This window comes from Cornus florida, unplaced genomic scaffold (genome assembly GCF_030987335.1).
Source record: "Cornus florida cultivar Cherokee Brave unplaced genomic scaffold, ASM3098733v1 CherokeeBrave_3.0.0_Hap2_Chr07, whole genome shotgun sequence".
NCBI lineage: Eukaryota > Viridiplantae > Streptophyta > Magnoliopsida > Cornales > Cornaceae > Cornus > Cornus florida.
The window spans coordinates 84,024,378-84,045,606 of record NW_026775577.1 but is presented as its reverse complement, the minus strand read 5'-3'; the positions used below and the strand labels follow the sequence as shown (position 1 = coordinate 84,045,606).

Here is a 21,229-nt window from a genome sequence, read left to right as displayed (position 1 = left end):
AGTAAATTAGTGAAGTAGAATTGAAATTTAAAAAATAGAAAAATTCAAAAGAAAATGAAAAAATAAACATATTTTCCAACAACTGGTCATTTATACATTCATTTTAAAACATGGTTAGCATCCTCATAAGTCATTATAATTCTCATAAAATCAGTATTCAAAACTGCATTCAAAATCAACTAACATGCTGGAAACAGTCCACCTTTTATACCATGATTTTTAGGGTCAAAATGGATCCAATTCATGTGAACTCATCATCCAATTAGGTTCACCTAAAATTCCCCTCTTGCCCACCAAGCAGATTTCACATAAGTTGATTTCAAACTCAAGCTTTGTCAAGGCTACCAAGAATCAAGCTTTCCCTTATTATCCAAACCCTAGCTACATTTTCAGTTTGATAATATCACAACTGTCCTTGAATCAATGTTAGTCGTGGCCATTGGGTTTTCTGATACCTGTGCTAGTACACGGAGATATTTTTTGGAAACGAAATATGTTCAGGCTGCAGCTGCTGCATTGGTCATAATACATACAAATGTTGATACAAATACGAATCCAAAGAAAGTGAATGCTCTGAATTCATCAACACACACTACCGAAGAAAATGGTGACAAAAGTGAATGAGAAGCTAATACATTTCTAATACAACTCCTGGATTGCCACTAACATTCACAACAAAGATGTACAAAACGGTATTAACAACTTTTACAACAACTACATTCCGAAAGTTGGTGCATAGATCATGTAACCAACTACTTCTCTATAGGATCACCCACCCCTCCATTCCTCTTCCAAACCAGAATGAATAGAATATTGAAAATGAATTTTCTAATATGAGGGCACTAACACTAAACCTATGTACATTTGGCGGGAAATCTACTAACGTAGACAGAAGAAAGAATACAAAAGCTGAAGAAGCCTATACAAAATTAGAGGGGTGAGAATTAATGCTAGGGGAATCAAAAGAAATCGATCCTGAAGGGAGCACTTGGGACTTATTTTGGACAGTTAAAGGCTATGCTGCTGAGCAAACACGGTTAAAGCTTAGAATGCTCTAACCTTGACCCACCATGATGCATCATTGTTCCCGTGCAAGAGTCTTCGCAGCCACTCATTCCAATATGATGACTCTCATGCGGATGTTGGCTCATGAGCATTCCATGCATCCTGTATTGAAGATTAGCAGGAAAGAATTAGAAATTTTTTTTAATTACAAGCTTATAGGAATTTGGTTTAGTGGGGGCACATTAGACATGATAAATTTATTATTATCATCATCATCATCATCAACTAACGTTGCAACAAGACAAGAAGCCGAAACGTAGAAGTGCAGTAACGGTGCATTAATCAAAATTCATATAGTTTGTAATAATTCAAAAAATATTGCTGTAAAAAAATTTAGAAATATACACTACAGACATTAAGGACCCTTTAGGCAACATTATAATTGGATTTTTTTTTTTTTGTTCTTTCCGATTTGGGCCTTTTTTTTTTTTTTAAGACATGTGCATTATTGAGCAAAGCGTTACAACATGTATTTTCATGATTTGTTTATCTTTTTCACCAATTTTCTAACAAAAATAGAAAACGATTGCCAAAACAAACCCCAAGTGTATAACATTTCAGTTATAATTTTCAAGAATAAGAAAATAAAAGAGAAAAAGAAGGTTGGACATATGTCATACATGAATGCAAGATGATGAAAAATTCAAGAAGAAAAAAGAAAAACAAAGAAAAAGAAAATAACGAGTACAAAGGAAAAGAAAGAAAAAATTAGAGGAATTTTTTTTAAAAGGAAAATTTTAGGGGGGGCGGGCGGCATTTGTAAAATTTTATAAATTATATCACTGTATGTAAATAATTTAGTGGGGCCAGCATGGGCCCAGGGGAGTTTGTGCCTCCCCTGGGCCCATGCTGGCTCCACCCTTGGTTAGACATGAGTCCTCATTTACACAAACATGTTAACAGAATAAGAAAGTACACAAATTACATACCTTCTGATGCTGGCCAAAGTCAGCACTGTAGGATGAAGTTGATATGCAGCCCTCAGTAAATGAAGAAGACTGTGTTCTTAACTGTGGACATGACTTGCGCAAAAAGTGACGATGTATATCAGGACTTTCAGACCATGGGCTTGGCCTGTCACCAACCCAATGCTCGGTACTGAGCTTGAATAATAATGCTGATGGGGAGTGATCATGAGACATCAAGTAGAACGAACTGTGGTGCTCCTCCCTGGAAAATGTATGACCTAAGTTCCAATGTCCTTCTGAAAATGATCTGGTACCAAGGTCTTGGTTTTGTTGGATTATGCAAGATGATCTAGCATAGGACTGACCATTGCTAGGGCTACAGAATAAGGGAGTACATTTACTGTGTTCCAGATTTGGTAACTGCCTCCTGTATGACGCTTCCAGTTGAGGTGTCATCACCCAGTCTTCTACCGCAATTCCTTGCTGAGAAGCAAATTCCATTATCCTTTTCTTGTCAACTCCTAACTCCATCAGCAAATTCCAGAGCTTTTTCTGTGCTTCACGTTGGTTATGAATTATTTGATCTCTCATTGCCATTTCTAACTGAAGCTCAGCATTAGCCATTCCCTACATTTATTTGACAACTGTTAAGAGTCTGATAGCAAAGAACATACAGAACAACACCCACCCACCCCCCCCCCCCCCCCCCCCCCCCCCCCCCGGCGGCCCCGCGGGGATGTCTCCCTCTCAAAATATATATATATATAAATATAATACCTGGAAAATATATATATATTTAAATATAGCTCTCCAAAGTCTTTGATCTACAGTTATTTTTCTCTTCCCATTGGTGGACAATGACGTGGTAGGTTGCCAGAATAAATGTACTATTATGATGTGAGACATGGTTGTGTCAGAAAAAGAGAACAAACATTAATTTGCAGCCAAAAAGAGCAAAAAAATAAAATAAAATACTACACCTCTTTGGTAAGTTGAGGTGACAAATGCAAACTTAGTATTTTTTTGAATCAGTAAAGGAGATCATTTCCCCTGTTTTAGTTAATAAAAGAAACTTCATTTCAACCCCTTTACTAGTTACCATCCAGTTTCAAAGACCAATTCCATTTATACACCCACGTTCATGGTCTTTGCTGTATAGAAGGCAGATTAGTATCTATTTACCAGAAGCCTGTATTGACTGAGAATGCGCAAGTAGGTTTTGTTGCCGTTGTTACTAATGGCTTCCTCAATCATATTTTGCAGTTGACAACGGTGCTTCTCATTTGCTTCAATGTCCTACAAAAAATAGAATTTGCACCACTGTTAAGAGCAAAATGAAAATCAGAAACTTTATGAGCCTCAGAAAGAGCAGGAGCATAACCTTTCGGTACTGCACACCAGCCTCATCATTGTCACGAATGTTATCAAGAATCACTTGCCGCCTCGCTCTTAAAGCCTGTACAGCTGCCCCATCTTTCTCAATAGCCTGTTATAGAGAGAAAAATGGTACTATGTCATTTGAATGATTTAGGCATAAATCAATTTCTAATATTGAAACCAGTTTCTAAGATATTAAAAAAGTGATTGTATCTACAGGGTGGGGGCAAAGGATGAAAGAGAAATGATGAAAGCCTTCGCTTTTGTTAGAATTTCTAACAGTATTTGAAGTAAATGCCAGAATAGTTCACAATAAAAAGGTGCAGCCATGTCCAGTACTCCTATATCTTAAAAGGAGGTCCCTTAGCAGGATTCCAACATTATAAGAGACATATACGCTTGAAAATTCCAAAACTAAGCCTTCAGAATTTAAAGATATACACTACCAATTTCAGAAAATTTCAAACCCAAGGATAAAATAGGAAACTTAAATTTTCTATATAAGACTAATTCAAAAAGGACTTTTCAAAAAGGGAAGAGGGATAGCTTTATTTCCTCCCTAACAACTCTTGGATGGAGAGAGTAACTATAGAAATTTTGAAAACAGTAATCCTGTTAATGAAATTTTGGAACATCTAAATCCAAAAGAAATCTCAGAGTTTTGGCACTGTGAAGAAAATTAGCAAAAAATCTAACAATTACCTAACAGCAGAGCCTAGATACATTAAATAGATTTTTGAGCGAGAATGAAGTTGATGTTATGGTACATTAATTCTGATACAGTGTCTATACTTGATTCAAGATAGATAATGAACAAGGATCCTTCAGCTTTAATTATTTATCGGATGCTGAGGAATCAATCGGTTTTATGTTGGCTCAAGATAATGAAAAAGGATCCTTCAGCTTTTAATTGTTGGGTATGCTTACTACATCCATGTAACATCAAATCAACATGGAAACTCCTGGAAAGATATGGACAATAGAGGTTGTCGTGAATATAGGCTGTTTACAGCCTGTGATTAATTAGGAAAGTTGACTATTCTGCTACATGTAATCTGCTAGCTTGATTATAGGAATATTCTGATGCATGTAATCTGCTAGCTTGATTATAGGACTATTCTGATGCATAAAATCTGCTAGCTTGATTATAGGATTTTGATTAGCTTAATTTCTGGTAATTGGCTAAATTAATGTACTGATTGTATGTCTTGGGTTCCTATATAAACCCACATGTACTCACATCTAAGAGATATACAAGAATTCTTCTCTTCTATTTTCTTGCTCTTATTTACAACATGGTATCAGAGCAAAAATGCTCCTGAGACCCAACTCCCGTCTTCCTCTTCTTCACCCATTCTCCACCATTTCTCTCTATTGTTCTCACATCAAACGTCTGGTGCCTTATAAGAATTCTAGTTTGTTATTTTTTAACATTTTTTATTTTACTGCCAGAGTTCTATTTAGTTTTACGGTTTCTTATGTAAACAGTTTAATATCTATGTAAATAGGTTACAGCTTCATCGACTCTATGGCATAGCATAGCCTTGCTTGGAAAGAATCCTCTTGCTGATCTCCTTGCTTGGATCCTATTCTTACTCGGATCTCTTCTCGTTCTTGCTTCGTCTCCATGGGTGACAAAACAGATGTTAAAGATACTCTATTCTTTGGTTCCATGACCAATATCAAACTCAAGGGTCCCAATTACCTTCAATGGGCCCGAGTTGTACAAGTTGCTTTGAAAGCTCGAGGGAAGTTCTCTTAAGTCAACCAAACCGACTAATGCCAAATTGGTTGATGCTTGGGAAAAAGAAGATCGCTTGAGGGAAGTTCTCTTTAGACGAATAATTGGTTATGGAATAGTATGGAGCCCGAGGTCTTCAACAATGTCTCTTTTCTTGAAACCTCTAAAGAGATTTGGGATGCCCTGAAGGAGATGTATTCGTCTAAGCAAAACATCTCTCGGGTTCATCAGCTTTATGAGGATCTTTTTTCCACTATATAAGGAGATCATTCTATTGAAGATTACTACTCCACCTTGAAAGGTATATGGGAGGAATTGAACGTGTATCAGCCATTGACTACTGATATGGAGACTCAAAAACGATACAAGGAAGAATTTCGCATGGCAAAATTTCTTTCTGGACTTCAACCCGAATTTGCTCCTATTAGTTCTCAGATTCTCGCTGGAACACTTTTGCCATCTTCTAGTGAGGCCTATAATCGTGTTTGGCGGGCCAACCTATCTGCTCCAGAGAAAGCCGATCGCTCTGCCCTTGTAGCTCCCACTGGGCGCTCTGATAATTCCCATAATGGTCGTGGGGGACATGTTTCAAAAGGTCAAAATTTTCAAGGTGGTTGAAGTGGCCTCAAGAAATGTACTTATTGTAATCGCATCAAACATACCGTTGACAAATGTTGGAAACTCCATGGCAAGCCTACATGGGCTAATCATGCTACTATTGAGGGGGAGATCTCCACTCCTGTTGATGAAGAGACTATAGCTCTTTCCAAAGCAGAGTGTGACTCACTGATGGTGCGCACTCATGTTTCATCTACCTCAACCGCCACCTTGGGTGCTTCAGGTAACACTTGCCTCCATTCCTCATCCAATTAGCCATGGATTATTGATTCTGGAGCCTCTGATCATATGACTAGTAATCCCTCTGTTCTTTCTAATCTTTCAAGTACTCCCTCTCCTTCCTTTGTTACAATTGCTAATGGTTCTAAATCTCCAGTTCAAAGTTTGGCACAGTTACTACCTCTCATCAAACTTTCTCTTCTGTTTTATACCTACCTCAATTTCCTTTTAATTTATTATTTGTTAATAGAATTACTTCTGTTTTAAATTGTTCCGTTACCTTTTATCCTTCTCATTGTGTTTTTCAGGATCTAAAGACGAAGAGGACAACTGGTGGGGGTTATGAAAAGGATGGTCTCTACTACTTCCAACCCTCTCCCATACCAACTTCCTCTGCCTTTCATACCACGACCTCTCCATATCAGTGGCACTGTAGGCTTGGACATCCATCAACTGCCAATCTTCGTCTTTTAGTCCCTTCTTTACCTTCGTTTTCTACTTTTAATTATGAAACGTGTGAGCTCAGTAAACATCATCGAGCCACTTTTAAATGTCGACATGATGGTCCTTGTTTACATCCTTTTGAGTTGGTTCACTCCGATGTTTGGGGTCCAGCTAGAACAACTGATTTGTCTGGTGCACGTTATTTCATTTCTTTTATTGATGATCATTCCTGTTTGACTTGGTTATATGTTCTGAAAGATCTCTCTCAAGTGTTTGATGCATTTAAATCGTTTTATGCTAAAATCACTAATCAATTTAATGCCAAGTTACACATTCTTCGTACTGATAATGCTCGAGTATAAAGTTCATAGCTTTCAGCACTTCTTTGAGTCGAGGGGTATCACTCATCAAACCTCATGTGTTGATACACCTCAACAAAATGGAGTCGTTGAACGAAAGAATGGTCCAATCCTTGTTGTTGCCCGTGCACTCATGCTTCAAATGAATGTGCCTAAACACTTCTTGTGCAAGTTTACGGTGTGATGAGAGAGAGAGAACAGATGGAGGCGCAATAATACTTCTTCTCATTATCATTAACCCTAAACATAAAAGGGTTTATGTATAAAGACAAGAAAGGCGAATTTGCATAATGGCCACAAACTCTATATACAATTACAATCTGACCCCAACATAAATATATATATATATATATATATATATATATATATATATATAAATGTTCCAACACTCCCTTTCAAGCTGGAGAATATATATCATATAATCCCAGCTTGGAACAAATTGCCTTTAACCGATTATGACCAAGAGCCTTAGTAAACATATCAGCTAATTGATCTTCAGACTTCACAAATGGAGTAAAAATATTCCCACTCAATATTTTCTCTCGAGTGAGGTGACAGTCAACTTCAATATGCTTGGTTTTTTCATGAAATACTGGATTGGATGCAATGTAGACAGTTGCTTGGTTATTACAGAACAATAGAATAAGAGTCTTGACTATTAACCCAAGTTCCTCAAGAAAATGTTGTATCCACATTAACTCACTAGAGGTATGGGCCATCGCCCTGTACTCTGCTTCAGCGCTAGACTGTGCTACCACTGTTTGCTTTTTACTTTTCCATGTAACAAGATTTCCACCAACAAATGTGCAGTAGCCTGTAGTAGATCTCCTATCTGAGGGAGAACCAGCCCAGTCAGCATCTGTGAAACCTTCCACCCTAAGATGTCCATTTGGTTTATATAGCAACCCAAAACCTGGAGCTTGCATGACGTATTGGATAATCCAAAGAACTGCATACAAATGTGGCATCCTAGGAGATCCCATGAACTGACTTACGACACTAACTGCATATGAGATATCCGGTCGAGTGATAGTGAGATAAATTAATTTCCCAACAAGATGTCGATATATGCCAGGATCATCAAATAAATCACCCTCATCTGACAAGAGTTTTGTATTTGGATCCATAGGAGCATCAACCGAACGACCACCCAACATACATGTTTCTTCTAATAAATCCAATACATATTTTCTTTGAGATAAACTTATACCTTTCTTGGATCTAGCAACTTCAATACCCAAGAAATATCTGAGTTGACCCAAGTTTTTAGTGTGGAACCGATTTTGTAGAAACAACTTCAATTTAGAAATACCTTCAGAATCATCACCTGTGATCACAATATCATCTACATATACCACAAGGAAAATGAAACCAACTAACACTGAATGGTCTGTCTGACATCTGTGAAGACCAAATGCTAATACTGCATCAGAGAACTTTCTAAACCAATCCCTTGGAGATTGTTTCAATCCATACAGGACCTTCCTAAGGCGACAAACGGTATGACGATACTCCCCCTGAGCAACAAACCCAGGTGGTTGTTCCATATAAACTTCTTCAACTAAGTCGCCATGTAAGAAGGCATTTTTCACATCTAATTGAAACAACGGCCAGTTACGATTGGCAGCAATGGAAATAGGGACCCGTATAGAAGAAATTTTTGCAACAGGGGAAAAAGTCTCATCATAATCAACACCATAAGTCTAGGTGTACCCCTTTGCGACAAGACAAGCCTTCAAACACTCAATAGACCCATTATGAAGGTATTTGACAGTGTAGACCCACTTATAACCAACCGGTTTAGAACCAGGAGGTAAGGGAACAAGATCCCATGTCCCATTATGGTGAAGAGCATCCATTTCATCAACCATTTTGCGCCAATCGGAATTAGAAAGGGCATCCTGCAAAGTCTTGGGAATAACAGTAGCAGATAATGTGGATAAAAAACAGGATAAAGAGGGTGAAACATGATTATATGAGACAAAATTAGAAATAGGATGTGCAGTAACACAAGAACGAATACCTTTACGCAGGGCAATAGGAAGATCATCAGCAGGAGGAGGAACCTCAATAGAAGTAGACAATTGGGGCAGGGTTGCCTGTGATCGTTGACTATACACTTGTAGTGGTTGTGGTGTGACAGACTCTAATGAAGTAGACACAACAGGTAACGAAAGCAACAAATCAGTATTTAAAGATGAACCACAGGCAGAGAAATAAGGAGTGTCCTCAAAAAAGGTAACATCCATACACACAAAAGCACGACGAGTGTTAGGATCCCAACATTTATAACCTTTTTGAGTTCAAGAGTACCCAATAAAGACACACTTAATGGCACGAGGAGACAATTTATCAGTGCCAGGATGTAATATGTGAGCAAAGCACACACACCCAAAAACACGAGGAGTAAATGCAAATAACGGTCGAGTAGGAAAAACAAAAGAATAAGGGCATTTCCAGTTAAGAACAGAAGATGGAATACGTTTAATTAAATAACAAGCAGTTAAAACAACATCGCCCCAAAATGGCTTTGGAAGATGCATATGGATCATTAAAGTCCGAGCTATTTCAATAAAATGCCTATTTTTCCATTCTGCTACGCCATTTTGTTGAGGAGTATAAGAACAAGAAGTTTGGTGCAAAATACCACGAGAGTCACAAAATGTAGAAATAGCACCTTTGACATATTCCATAGCATTATCAGATTGTAAAATTTTTATAACATAGCTAAACTAGACTTCAATTTCTTTAAGAAATAATTGAAATATGGAAAAAAGTTCAGACCGGTCTTTCATTAAAAACAGCCAAGTCATCCTTGAATAGTCATCAACAAAGGTAACAAAATATGAGAAACCTGAATTACTGACATGACGCACAGGACCCCAAATGTCAGTATGTACCAATTCAAATAAAAAAAACCGACGATTATCAATACGAAGAGGAAAAGACACTCTATGGTGCTTACCAAATTGACACGACTCACAGTCTAAAGAAGACATTGACCCAAGAGAAGGAATGGCAGACTTCAAGTACCTTAAGGATGGATGACCCAGCCGATAATGCCACTGTTGGGCATTGGCAGAGACCCGTGAATGGAGAGCAGTACCACTAGTAGGTGACTCACAATCCAAGTAATATATACCATTTTTCGCAAGGCCACCACCAATTGTCAACTTCGTTTTGAGATCCTGAAAGACATAAAATGAGGGATAAAAGGTTACAGAACAGTTGAGTGCCTGAGTGAGCTTGCTCACTGATAATAAATTGAAAGGAAACTCAAGAACCAATTGCACAGAAGATAACAAAATGGAAGAAGTGAGGTGAATGGTACCTTGTCCAGTAATGGGACGAGTCCTACCATCAGTAAGAGTAAACTTGTGACAATCAAAAAAACGAACTGAAGCTAAAAATAAAAAATAAAAACTAGCTGACCTGCGAAGAAACAGAGAAAAAAAACGGAGTTGAAACAGGTCTACTGGATCCAGAAATGGGTCGGCAAAACCGGGTTGAACCAGAACCGGATCTCTACAAACTTGGTTTTAGTAAATGAAGGTTGGGATAACTTCACGCTTGTAGCCAAACACCACACTTCTTCACAATCAGTGTCAGCGAGAACCAGAATCTACTGCCGACAATAAGCAAACAAGGATCCGAGGTCCAGAATGGAGAATCGAGACCTCCACAAGGTGAAGCCCCAACCACAAATCCATTAATAGCCAAGGGACGACGGTGAAGCCGCTGCAACTCTCTCAGCTATAGCAAAGAACCACACTCAGTTTCAAACGAAGCCACCGACCACAAAATTAGTTACAATGGCGACTACACATGGCAACCACCGGCGTCAGCAAACGGAGAGATCTTCGGTGGGCTACACAGCATAGTCGATCTCTGTAAACTTCGGATTTGCACACTGCAAACTCCTCGCCGACAGTCCTGAAATGGTCGTCGATGAAGAGACAAAAAAAAAAAAAAAACCGTCCAAGAATGGCCGGATCGACGACGCACGGCAATCTCTTCACGAGCTAAATACACACCCTAGCACCACGGTAGCAACGTCAATGGCCGGATCGATGCTCTGATACCATGTGCAAGTTTACTGTGTGATGAGAGAGAGAGAATAGATGCAGGCGCAATAATACTTCTTCTCATTATCATTAACCATAAACATAAAAGGGTTTATTTGCATAATGGCCACAAACTCTATATACAATTACAATCTGACCCCACCATAAATATATATATATATATATATATAAATGTTCCAACAGTTCTCACAGCAATATACCTTTTAAATAGAATGCCATCTCGGGTTCTTAAAGGGAAATCACCTTTTAAAATGTTCTTCCCTGATAAAGATCCTTTTTGTCTCCCTCCAAGGGTATTTGGATGTATTTGCTTTGTCCATAATTTAAATCCTAAACATGATAAACTTGACCGTCGTGCACACAAATGTATATTCCTTGGTTATCCTTGTACTCAAAAAAGGTACCGATGCTATAGTCCTACATTAAGAAAACATTTTGTTTGTGCTGATATGACTTTCTTTGAAAATGTTCCCTATTACTCTACGGAGGGTTGTCCACTACGAGAGCCTCTACTCCAAGAGTCTATTCGGCTCCTACCTATTCTTTCCGTCCCTTCATATCCTAATAGGCTCGTCCCTTCCTATCCTAAGGTCTATGTTCGTAAACGTCCGCGGTCTTCTCATTGCCCATCTGAACCAATTACAGCACCAGGAGCACCATCCTCAAATCCTCCATTGCTATCCTCAACGCCTGCGGATCCTACTCCTCCATTTAGTCCCGACATTCCCATTGTCAGTCGTAAAGGTAAAAGGTCTTGTACTAAGCACTCTATCTCTAATTTTTGTATCTTATGATCATTTATCTCCTTCATTTAAGGCTTTCACAATATCCTTATCTTCTGTCTCTATTCCTAAGACATGTAAGAAGGCCCTTTCTCATCCTGGTTGGCGAAAAGCAATGGAGGATGAAATGCATGCTTTGCACTTGAATAATACTTGGACGCTTGTTCCTAAGCCTGCAGGTGCACACATTGTTGGTTGCCAATCGATTTTCACAGTGAAGCAAAATCTAGATGGTACTGTCGACAGGTTAAAGGCTCGTCTTATTGCTAAGGGCTTTACTTAAACCTATGGTCTTGATTACACTGAAACTTTTCTCCTCTGGCCAAGCTAAATTCAGTTCGTATTATTATCTCCCTTGCTGCAAATCTTGATTGGCCCCTTCATCAACTAATGTTAAGAATGCCTTCTTGCATGGAGATTTGAGTGAGACGGTGTACATGGCTCAACCACCTTGGGTTTGAGTCCAAGGGGGAGTGTGTTTGTCATCTCCAGAAATCTATTTATGGGACTCAAACAGTCTCCTCGAGCATGGTTTGACAAATTCAGCAAAGTTGTGGTTACTTATGGAATGCTTAGAAGTCAGGTTGATCACTCGGTGATCTTAAAGAAGACAAAGCATGGTATTGTGATATTGGTCGTCTACGTGGATGACATTGTGATTACTGGAAGTGATAGTAAGGGCATTCAAACTTTGATTGGTCATCTTGGTTCAAACTTTCTTACTAAAGATTTGGGCAAGCTTCATTATTTTCTTGGTATTGTGGTTGCGAGATCAAAGAAATCCATTTATTTGTCTCAACGAAAATATGTTCTTGATATTTTGAGAGATATAGGTCATCTTGGAGCTAAATCTGTTGCTACACCTATGGAGGCTAATCAGAAATTGATGTTTGATGTTGGTGACTTAGTTGATGATCCTGAGATGTACAGAAGACTAGTAGGTAAGCTGATTTACCTATCACTCGACCAATTATTTCACATGCTGTCAGTGTGGTAAGTCAATTCATGACCAACCCACGGGTCCCTCACATGAATGCAGTTGTACACATTCTAAAGTACCTCAAAGGTGTTCTAGGTCGTGGTCTTCTTTACCAATCTTCAGGACATCTTCGCATTGAAGGGTATACTGATGCAGACTGGGCAGGTTCTCCCTCAGATAGAAGATCAACTACGGGTTATTGTACTTTTATTGGGGGTAATCTTGTGACTTGGAGAAGTAAGAAGCAATCAATTGTTGCTCGATCAAGTGCTGAGGCTGAATACCATGCAATGGCTCACACAACTTGTGAGCTAACTTGGTTGAAAAGCCTTCTACAAGAGTTCGGAATCTCAGTGCAAGATCCAACTCCTCTCTACTGTGATAAGCAGGCCCCCATTCCTATTGCTAGCAATCCAGTTTTTTCATGAACGGACAAAACACATTGAAGTGGGTTGTCATTTCATTCGTTTTAAGGTGGCTTCAAATGAGATTGTGACTCCTTTTGTGCCCTCTTGCAATCAGCTAGCTGAAATCTTCACTAAAGCTCTTCCAAAGAATGCATTCAACTCTATTTGCAGCAAGCTGGGAGTTGTTGATATCTACTCTCCAGCTTGAGGGGGAGTGTCGTGAATATAGGCTGTTTACAGCCTGTAAAAATTAGGAAAGTTGACTATTCTGCTACATGTAATCTGCTAGCTTGATTATAGGAATATTCTGATGCATGTAATCTGCTAGCTTGATTATAGGAATATTCTGATCCATAAAATCTGCTAGCTTGATTATAGGATTTTGATTAGCTTAATTTCTGGTAATTGGTTAAATTAATGTACTGATTGTATGTCTTGGGTTCCTGTATAAACCCACATTTACTCACATCTAAGAGATATACAAGAATTCTTCTCTTCTATTTTCTTGCTCTTATTTACAACAGAGGTAAAGGGCAAGATGTAAATAACAGCAACATACAATGCACAAAAAACAGCAATATATAACTATTAGGTTTGATGGTAAAGTTGGCACCATCTTACCTGTTGTTTTGCAATAGCATCATCAAGTTGTTGGAGTTCAGTGCGATTACGAGTGTTAGTTTCCTCAAGCTCAAATAAAGCCTTCTGTAAGTTTATCCGTTCCTGAACATTTTCACTGGTTTCTTGGCTCAATACATTCAAACCAGATAGTTCATTATCCACTGCATTTTCAGCAGGCTTGGCACTTAATTGTGATTCCTTTTCAGCTAATTCTTTTTTCAACTGGAAAACCTCTACCTGTGTAAACATATAATTTTATAAGGTCCTACACACAAAGGATAACTACCAGAAATAACACATGATAATCTATTAAACCGCTTACCTGAAGACTGTCAATCATACGTTGGTAGTCGGATACATGGATATCGATTGTGCCAATATTTTTCTGTCAAGGTATAAAAAAATTCTCAACATAAATGTCCGACAATCAATGATCAAGGCAAACAATGATAGAATTGGAGCGTCCAAGCTACCTATCACCTACAAAGTTACAATCATATAGAAGTGTAGCAATGCCATATACACATATATTGGCTGAACAGCAGAGATAAATAATTTCAACAGAAAAATCCAATTATAATTTTGTACCAACCAGACATGCACCAGATAAAACTACCTTCATCTGAAATTTTACGTTTCTCTAAGAAGAATCCTAATTCAGCTACATAAAGTCATTAACCTATACTGCACCAATACATGCACAATTTTAGAGTAGTAAATTCAATTTCATATCTTTGATATATATCATAAACAAAGATACATTCATATATATGTGTGTGTATATTATTTTCACCTGGATGTGTGTCTTGATTTCCTTTGCACGGTCAGCATATTTCAAGGTATTAACAGTGTGGTGATACTGATTATCCGCAGGTGATATTGTAGCAATCATAACTGTTTGAGAATTACCACTCAGACCATCTTTAAGAATTCGTGTCAATTTGCTGCAAAAATCTTGATATTAGTCACATTATCGAGGAGGGACCCTTGCTACATTATTACCATTCAGATACCTATTGCGGTAAGGGACATAAGCTAGACCCTTCTTCTGCTGTTTTCCCAGAGCATTTATGCAGTTTGCCAATGCAAGAAGTGAACGATTAATATTGGCACCATCTCTTAGCTTTTGGCCTCCACTATTTGTTTCAGAAGCTCGTTCACTGCACCATAACTTGTTTAAGATAACGATTCTGTATCTTTTACCTACAGAAAGATTTGACTCTAAAGTGACAAGAAGTACTATTTAGGAATGCCCTACCTGCCAGCAAGATCTACAAGTGCAAGTTTTCCTTTGGTAATTTGATTCCGGTATTTACTTCTCTGTTTTCTTGTCACAGTGATCTCCAAAACCGCATGAGAACTGTTCACAAGAAACTAAAACTGAATCAGATTGGACAGAAAGGTCTCCTTGTGCATAAAAATGGATGCTGGAGCGTGAGACAACTCTCTCCATAGAACTCGGCAAAATAATCCAATCACTTCCGAAGAAGCAGTGCCCCCGCCGCCCCAACGCCCCCCCCCCCCCCCCCCCCCCCCCCCAAAGGGAGTTGTAGAGACCTGGTCTGGCCAACCATTTACCATGTTGATGATGATGAAATTGTGTCTCAAATTCCTATTCTAATTAGGTTTCTATTTTCGAGTTGTATTCTGTAAGGAAATTTCTTGTTAAGCAAGTAATCCTCGTCCAACAAGGAATTGGATTTGGAACTCTATAAATAGATACCTAAGTTTTGGGTTGAGACTCGTGAGATTGAGAGATATGTAGTCTCATGAGGGAGTTGATGGGTAGAGGTAGTATGTGGGTTGGTAGAGTAGGAAAAATACCAGTGGCATTGGTAATGAGGAGATAGGCTCGTGGAGTGGTATATGGTAAAAAGACATGCACATGGTGTTGGTACTCTATTATTGTAATATCTCTACAAATCATCGTGGAATCTCTTCTCAACCATGGACGTAGCCCTGAGTTTGGGTGAACCATGTATATGTTGTGTTTGTGTGTGATTGTTTTGCTGGCTTTCCTTGGATCTTGTATCGTGCGCTTCCATTGCCCCCAACAAATTTATATAATGAAATGAGAAAAAATCAATGCCCAAAACAAATGAGAAAAGTTTTAAAATTTTGAACATCCAAGCATGATGCATCTTCATACAACACATTTGGCAGGTTGTCATCCTCTTTGTGAACTTGTATGGATATGAAGGGCAATGAACCGGGAGGATAAACAGGCAGTTAGGGAAATAAGAAGTTGAATTGTTAGCAGAACTGTAAAAGTAGTAGCCTATTAGACCTCAATTTAAGATAGTGCTTGGATTAAAATTCATAACATTTGCTAGAGAGTTGAAGAGACACTACTCTGTTAGAAGTACTGGAAATAATCAATTGTTACTCACCGTGAGGATGTTTCATTAACTTCTGTGCTTTCTGTTTTTCGTCTGCTGTTCCCCAAATTTAAAAGTTCAAGAATCTTATCAGCTGAGCGAACCTGTATACCAGTATAAAAGTAGTCAGGAATTCACAAGTTTCACAATCATAACCTAAAATTGACAATTCCAAAACTAGAATGGACATCAACAAATAAAAGAAGAAGAGAGAAACTATCTTTGAAACAAACAACAACAGTACGCCAAAGAAAGTATCATAATTCTCAAACGAGTCATGGCAGTCAAACCACGTGCAGTTTCCAAGTGAAGTATGTGGTACAATTGAAGATAAAAAATGAGAACCAGCAATTTGAGTTGGAACACGCTACTTGCTAGTTGAGAAGCTGGTTTGGCAATTTGCAATTATTAGAATGTCCCCTTATACAATAGGGCCAGAATGCATGTGAATTGTCTAAGATAATTCATCAAAACTAAAACCACCCAAAGTATGGGGAATGTAAGAACAACAAATGGAAATGATACAGTCCATTTTGGTTTCTGCAGTATTTGAAGACCAAAACACATTTTCTATGGCGAAGATGTTAAGAAAATGGAGCCCATGCCTTAATACACGAATGGGCCCCCCTTCTTCCCCGCCCAGGAAAAAGAAAAAAATATGTATGCGCAAGACTGAGAGAAACTTTGTCATATCCTTATAAGCCTTTAATAAGAAGAGTAAATACAAACAAATAATTTAAATCATTGCTGCCAAAGAGAACAAAATGGACTCAATTAAATGTTATATAACAGGAATTGATCTTTGAATGTCCATGAGTCATTCAAAAGCCCCATAATTTAATATATAAAATATATATCATAAAAATCTCCTTTTTTTGTCTTTTCTTTTTTCAAAAAAGAAAAAAAGAAAAAGTAAAAGGAAAGGTGGCTACTTCTTTTTAGCTTGTGCTAGTTGCATATTAATTTGTAAAAATAACTAAAAGATGATTTCTAGTTACCTAAATAAGGTCAGAACCACTAATACTTTACTACTCTTAGTCATAATATCTGTTATCTTTAGAGAGAGGTACTTTGAGATGTACATTTATACTTAGCAACTGCTATATGTGAATTGAATTGGTGTGGTTGCTTGAGAAATTAATGTGTCAATAAGATTCGGCTAAAAACTGATGTGCGTGCCTGGTATACAAAAACTTGCGCAACTCGAATGCAAAAATCTATCAAATCGATATGTTTTTTCTTTCAGTCTCTTCATACACATACCCCAACTCATGGGACTTTAGAATGTTAGTGCACATAAACTCACCCAAACAATGTGAAGGGATAAAATCAAGATGAACTTTGTGAAAAGGTTAACAAGTCATAGATAATACATCCAGACTTCCATAGAGATTTTGAATGCTTGCACATTTCATGTCATGCAACTCTTGCATAATTATATGAAACACAGTGGCTCCAACTGATATTGGGAAGAGGATGAACCTTAATGCATTTAAGCCCAGCAACAATTATTCCTTTCTCTGGATCCTCTCTAAGGTCCAAATGACCAGACGATTTTTCAAGCAAATCATAAATAACCTGCAATTATACAAGAATCAAATATTAACTTTTTCCAAAGAACACAAACACTCAAAATTACTGAAAGACAAACTTTATAATCAATATTAACCACCTACTTCATTGTAGACTTCAAGGTACGAACAAGTAACTTCAAACTCATTAGAGCATTTGTCCTTTTTGATAAGATCAAAAATCATATGCAAGCTGAGAACCATAAGTCCAGGATCATCTTTAGTCCCAACCATTGTATATGTTTTACCACTGCAAATGTAGAATATGAATCAGATTCTACTGAAGCAAAGCTCAACAAAAGGGAAGTGAAAATCACACAAAGGACTATATTGTCAGCAAACAACATGCACCATGGAATATTCTCTTGGATATCATTCACTATTTCATCTAGAACTACTGGAAGAAATATGGACTTAAAACTGAGCATTGGTGTAATCCTACTTGATAGAAAAATCACTAGTCACTCTGCCTGAATTAGATTTAAAAGTTTTATAGGGACTTGCTTTCTTTGTAGAGCCCACTAAATTTCGTCCCTTGGTACTCTATCATATGCCTTCTCTAAGGCTATGAAAACCATATGTAGATCCTTTTGTTTACTTCTACATTAATCTTTTTACTGGAGTTTTAATGGAGGAATCAGTCAGTAATTGATAATGTTTCCTATTATTGAAGATTTGGTGTTACTAGAGGAATTAGTGGAGAAAAATCATCCTTGTTTCCTATTTTATAATTCTTTCCATTCTTATAATTTCTTCTCCAATATAAAGGAGCCTCCACCATTGTATTGTGCATGAATTGAGAGAGTATTATAAAAGTGATGTAGCCTTTTGGGCTCTTTGTGCCGTGGATGTAGGCCTCATAGTGGATTTACTGGCATAAATCCAAACTGATTACCTATTTTTCTTTATCTTTGTTCGATTATCCTTTCCCATGATTTCAGTGTATGACTCACTAATTTAATACCTCTATAATTTTCACAATTTTGTATATCTACCTTTTATGTTTATAAATCGGTAGTATGGTACTCCACTTCCACTCATTTGGCATTTTTTCTTCCAATAGAAATTTGTTAAATAACTACTCAAATTCCTATACTTCCTATAATTCTCCATACCTAGTTGTCCCGTCTCTTTGCTCTATTGTTACCATTTCTAAAGTGCTTCCCTACTTCTTTAGTAGCACTTTTGTTTGTCATTCCTTTGTAAAGTTCGTTACTCATAAGTTCTTCTCTAGTGTATTCTTCATTCAGTAGTTTTTAAAAGTTCTCCATCTCTCTAATATGTCAATATCTTTAACTAGTATTGTTTGATCGATATCCTTAATACACCTAACTTGATCTATATGTCTAGTTAACCTTTCTCTTTTTTTGCTAACTAGTAAATAGACTTTTCACCGTCATTTACTCCAAAATTTTCATATAGCTTGTTTAATGCATTTTGTTTAACTTTAGTTATCATCTTTTTAGCATCGCTTTTTAGTTTTTTGTATTTCTCTACATCATCTTGTTTTCTTTTAACTTTTTCCATTCTTTAAAACTCGTTCTTTTATTTGTTATAGTTTGTTGTATTATGTTCCAAGTTTATTTGATCAAATTATTCCAATGTTCAAAATTCCTACTAAAATTAAATTACTAAAAGCTAATTCAAAGAAGAGAACTAAAATATATTTTACTATTGGTTTGAGATTTAATGAATCTAACTACATTTAAAGAAGAAATACAAGAGATATATGTAAAGGTTTGAACAAGAATAATCACTCATTCATAGCTCTGATATTTATACACTAAAAGAGCACATGTTAATATTACAAGAATGGAAACCAAATAGAATCCCTGCAGATAGAGAAGGGTCCGAATAGTTGTATCAAGGTGAGGGGTGCGAGGAGAGTGCATGAATTAACTCAGACACTCATGGCATAAGCAATGTCAGGTTGAGTCATGGATATATAAATGAGCTTCCCAACAGTCGCTAGTACTGACCAACATCCGACAATAACCCCCCCCCTCCTCCATCAACCAACTGATTATTCTGCTCAAATATAGCATCAACTGGACGAGCACCAAGCTGACTAGAAACAGAAAGCAAGTGAAGAACATACTTGTGCCAAGAGGTGAAAATGACAGCCTTGGAGCGATCCACTTCAATGCCCAAGAAATACCGTGGGGGACCAAAATCCTCAATCTCAAGCCGGCGACCAAGATGGCTCCTAACCTCAACAATGGTAAGAACAATATCATTCACATACACAATGAGAGCAATTGTCTTACCGCCTGAATGGTATAAGAACAATTTATGATCAACTGCACTCTAATAGAAACAAAATTGGAGCATTTGGCACTTAAACCAAGCATAAGGGGACTGCTTGAGGCCATACAGGGAGCAATGAAGATGACAAACCACTAGGAATGAGTAAGAGAGCAAAAGCCTGAAGGGGAACAATATACACTTTCTCATGCAAGTCACCATTGAGAAAGGCATCCTTGACATCTAACAAAATACAGGCCAAGAACAAATCATAGCAATGAAAAATAATACGTGCATGGTGTTCATCTTGGCAACAAAGGCAAAAGTCTGCTGACAATCTATGCCATTGGTTTAAGCATAACCCTTGGAAACCAATCGGGCCTTATAGTGAGCAATTGGCCTGTCTGTATTATGCTTAACTGCAAGCCCACAACCTTTCGTCCAACAGGAAGCTAAACCATGTCCTAAGTGTGACTTTTCTTAAAGTGCCGATAGGAGGGTCAGAGAGCACAATCATGAACATAATTTAAAATAGGGTAAGTACAAGAACGTTTACCCTTCTGAAGAGCAATATCGTTATCAGCCTTGCCTTAATCCCATATGAATTGGGTTGACCACTAGTCTTCCTCATTTGAATGGCACACCACTAGTTCTCTGATGTGTATGGCCAAACCATCTATGTCCACTCTCTCGAATTTTCTCACCAATGGATGCTACACCTATCTCTTCTAGTCACTCCCCACTCATCCATCTTTAACATTCTCATTTCCACTACATGAAGGCATTGTTCCTTGTTTCATTTTTGGGCCCAACACTTTGCTCCATACAACATAGTTGGTCTAATGATGCTCCTATAGAATTTTCCTTTCAGCCTATGTGTTAATTCTTTTATCACATAAAATCCCACTAGCTTGCCTCCATTTTGTCTGATCCATTCCAATTCTACTAGTTACATCACTATCCATCTCTCTATCCATTTGTATAATCAATCTTAGATACCGAAAGTGGTTGTTTTGAGTAATCGTTTGGTTTTGAATTGCTATTATTAAATTGATAATATCTGAATCTTTACTAAATTTGTACTCTATATTCTCAATAAGTGGAATAAGAGCTTGAGTAGGCAGAGCTGGTGACATGGCGGTCAATCATGGGAGTAGAAGCTTGAACCTGTTGTCTGTGACTGAGACCGGTGAAAAAGGAACAATTCCCTTGTTGGAGGGGTATCACGAGGAGGAATAATAGAAGAGGAAACAGGAAAAAGTAGAGGAGTTGAAGATGGATGGAGGTGATCATCAATAGTGTTCAACGGGAGCCACTCACTTTGAGAACCAAATGAACCACTATAGTATGGTGTATGCTCAAAGAAACAGACATCCATGGATATAATCTGCCAACAACTGAGAGGATGGTAACACCTATTACCTTTCTGAG

General features: G+C 37.7%; 1 protein-coding gene across 3 annotated transcripts in view; it reads right to left on the bottom strand.

The window, feature by feature from the left end:
- Positions 1-605: 605 nt before the first annotated feature.
- LOC132267361 (kinesin-like protein KIN-8B) overlaps positions 606-21,229 on the bottom strand; it is a 32,798-nt gene continuing 12,174 nt past the window's right edge. For 2 of the 3 annotated variants that reach the window (XM_059768528.1, XM_059768529.1), the window contains 12 exons: positions 17,660-17,804; positions 17,466-17,561; positions 15,996-16,087; positions 14,864-14,965; positions 14,619-14,765; positions 14,399-14,549; positions 13,928-13,990; positions 13,606-13,842; positions 3,355-3,459; positions 3,156-3,269; positions 1,995-2,600; positions 606-1,167 (listed from right to left, as the gene is read on the bottom strand). In XM_059768528.1, the coding sequence (XP_059624511.1) occupies positions 1,132-1,167; positions 1,995-2,600; positions 3,156-3,269; positions 3,355-3,459; positions 13,606-13,842; positions 13,928-13,990; positions 14,399-14,549; positions 14,619-14,765; positions 14,864-14,965; positions 15,996-16,087; positions 17,466-17,561; positions 17,660-17,804 (1,894 nt within the window). In that variant the 3' untranslated portion in view covers positions 606-1,131. Of the gene's footprint in view, positions 1,168-1,994; positions 2,601-3,155; positions 3,270-3,354; positions 3,460-9,764; positions 9,920-13,605; positions 13,843-13,927; positions 13,991-14,398; positions 14,550-14,618; positions 14,766-14,863; positions 14,966-15,995; positions 16,088-17,465; positions 17,562-17,659; positions 17,805-21,229 lie in introns of those variants that run through there. The other variant, XR_009468988.1, reaches the window with a different exon arrangement.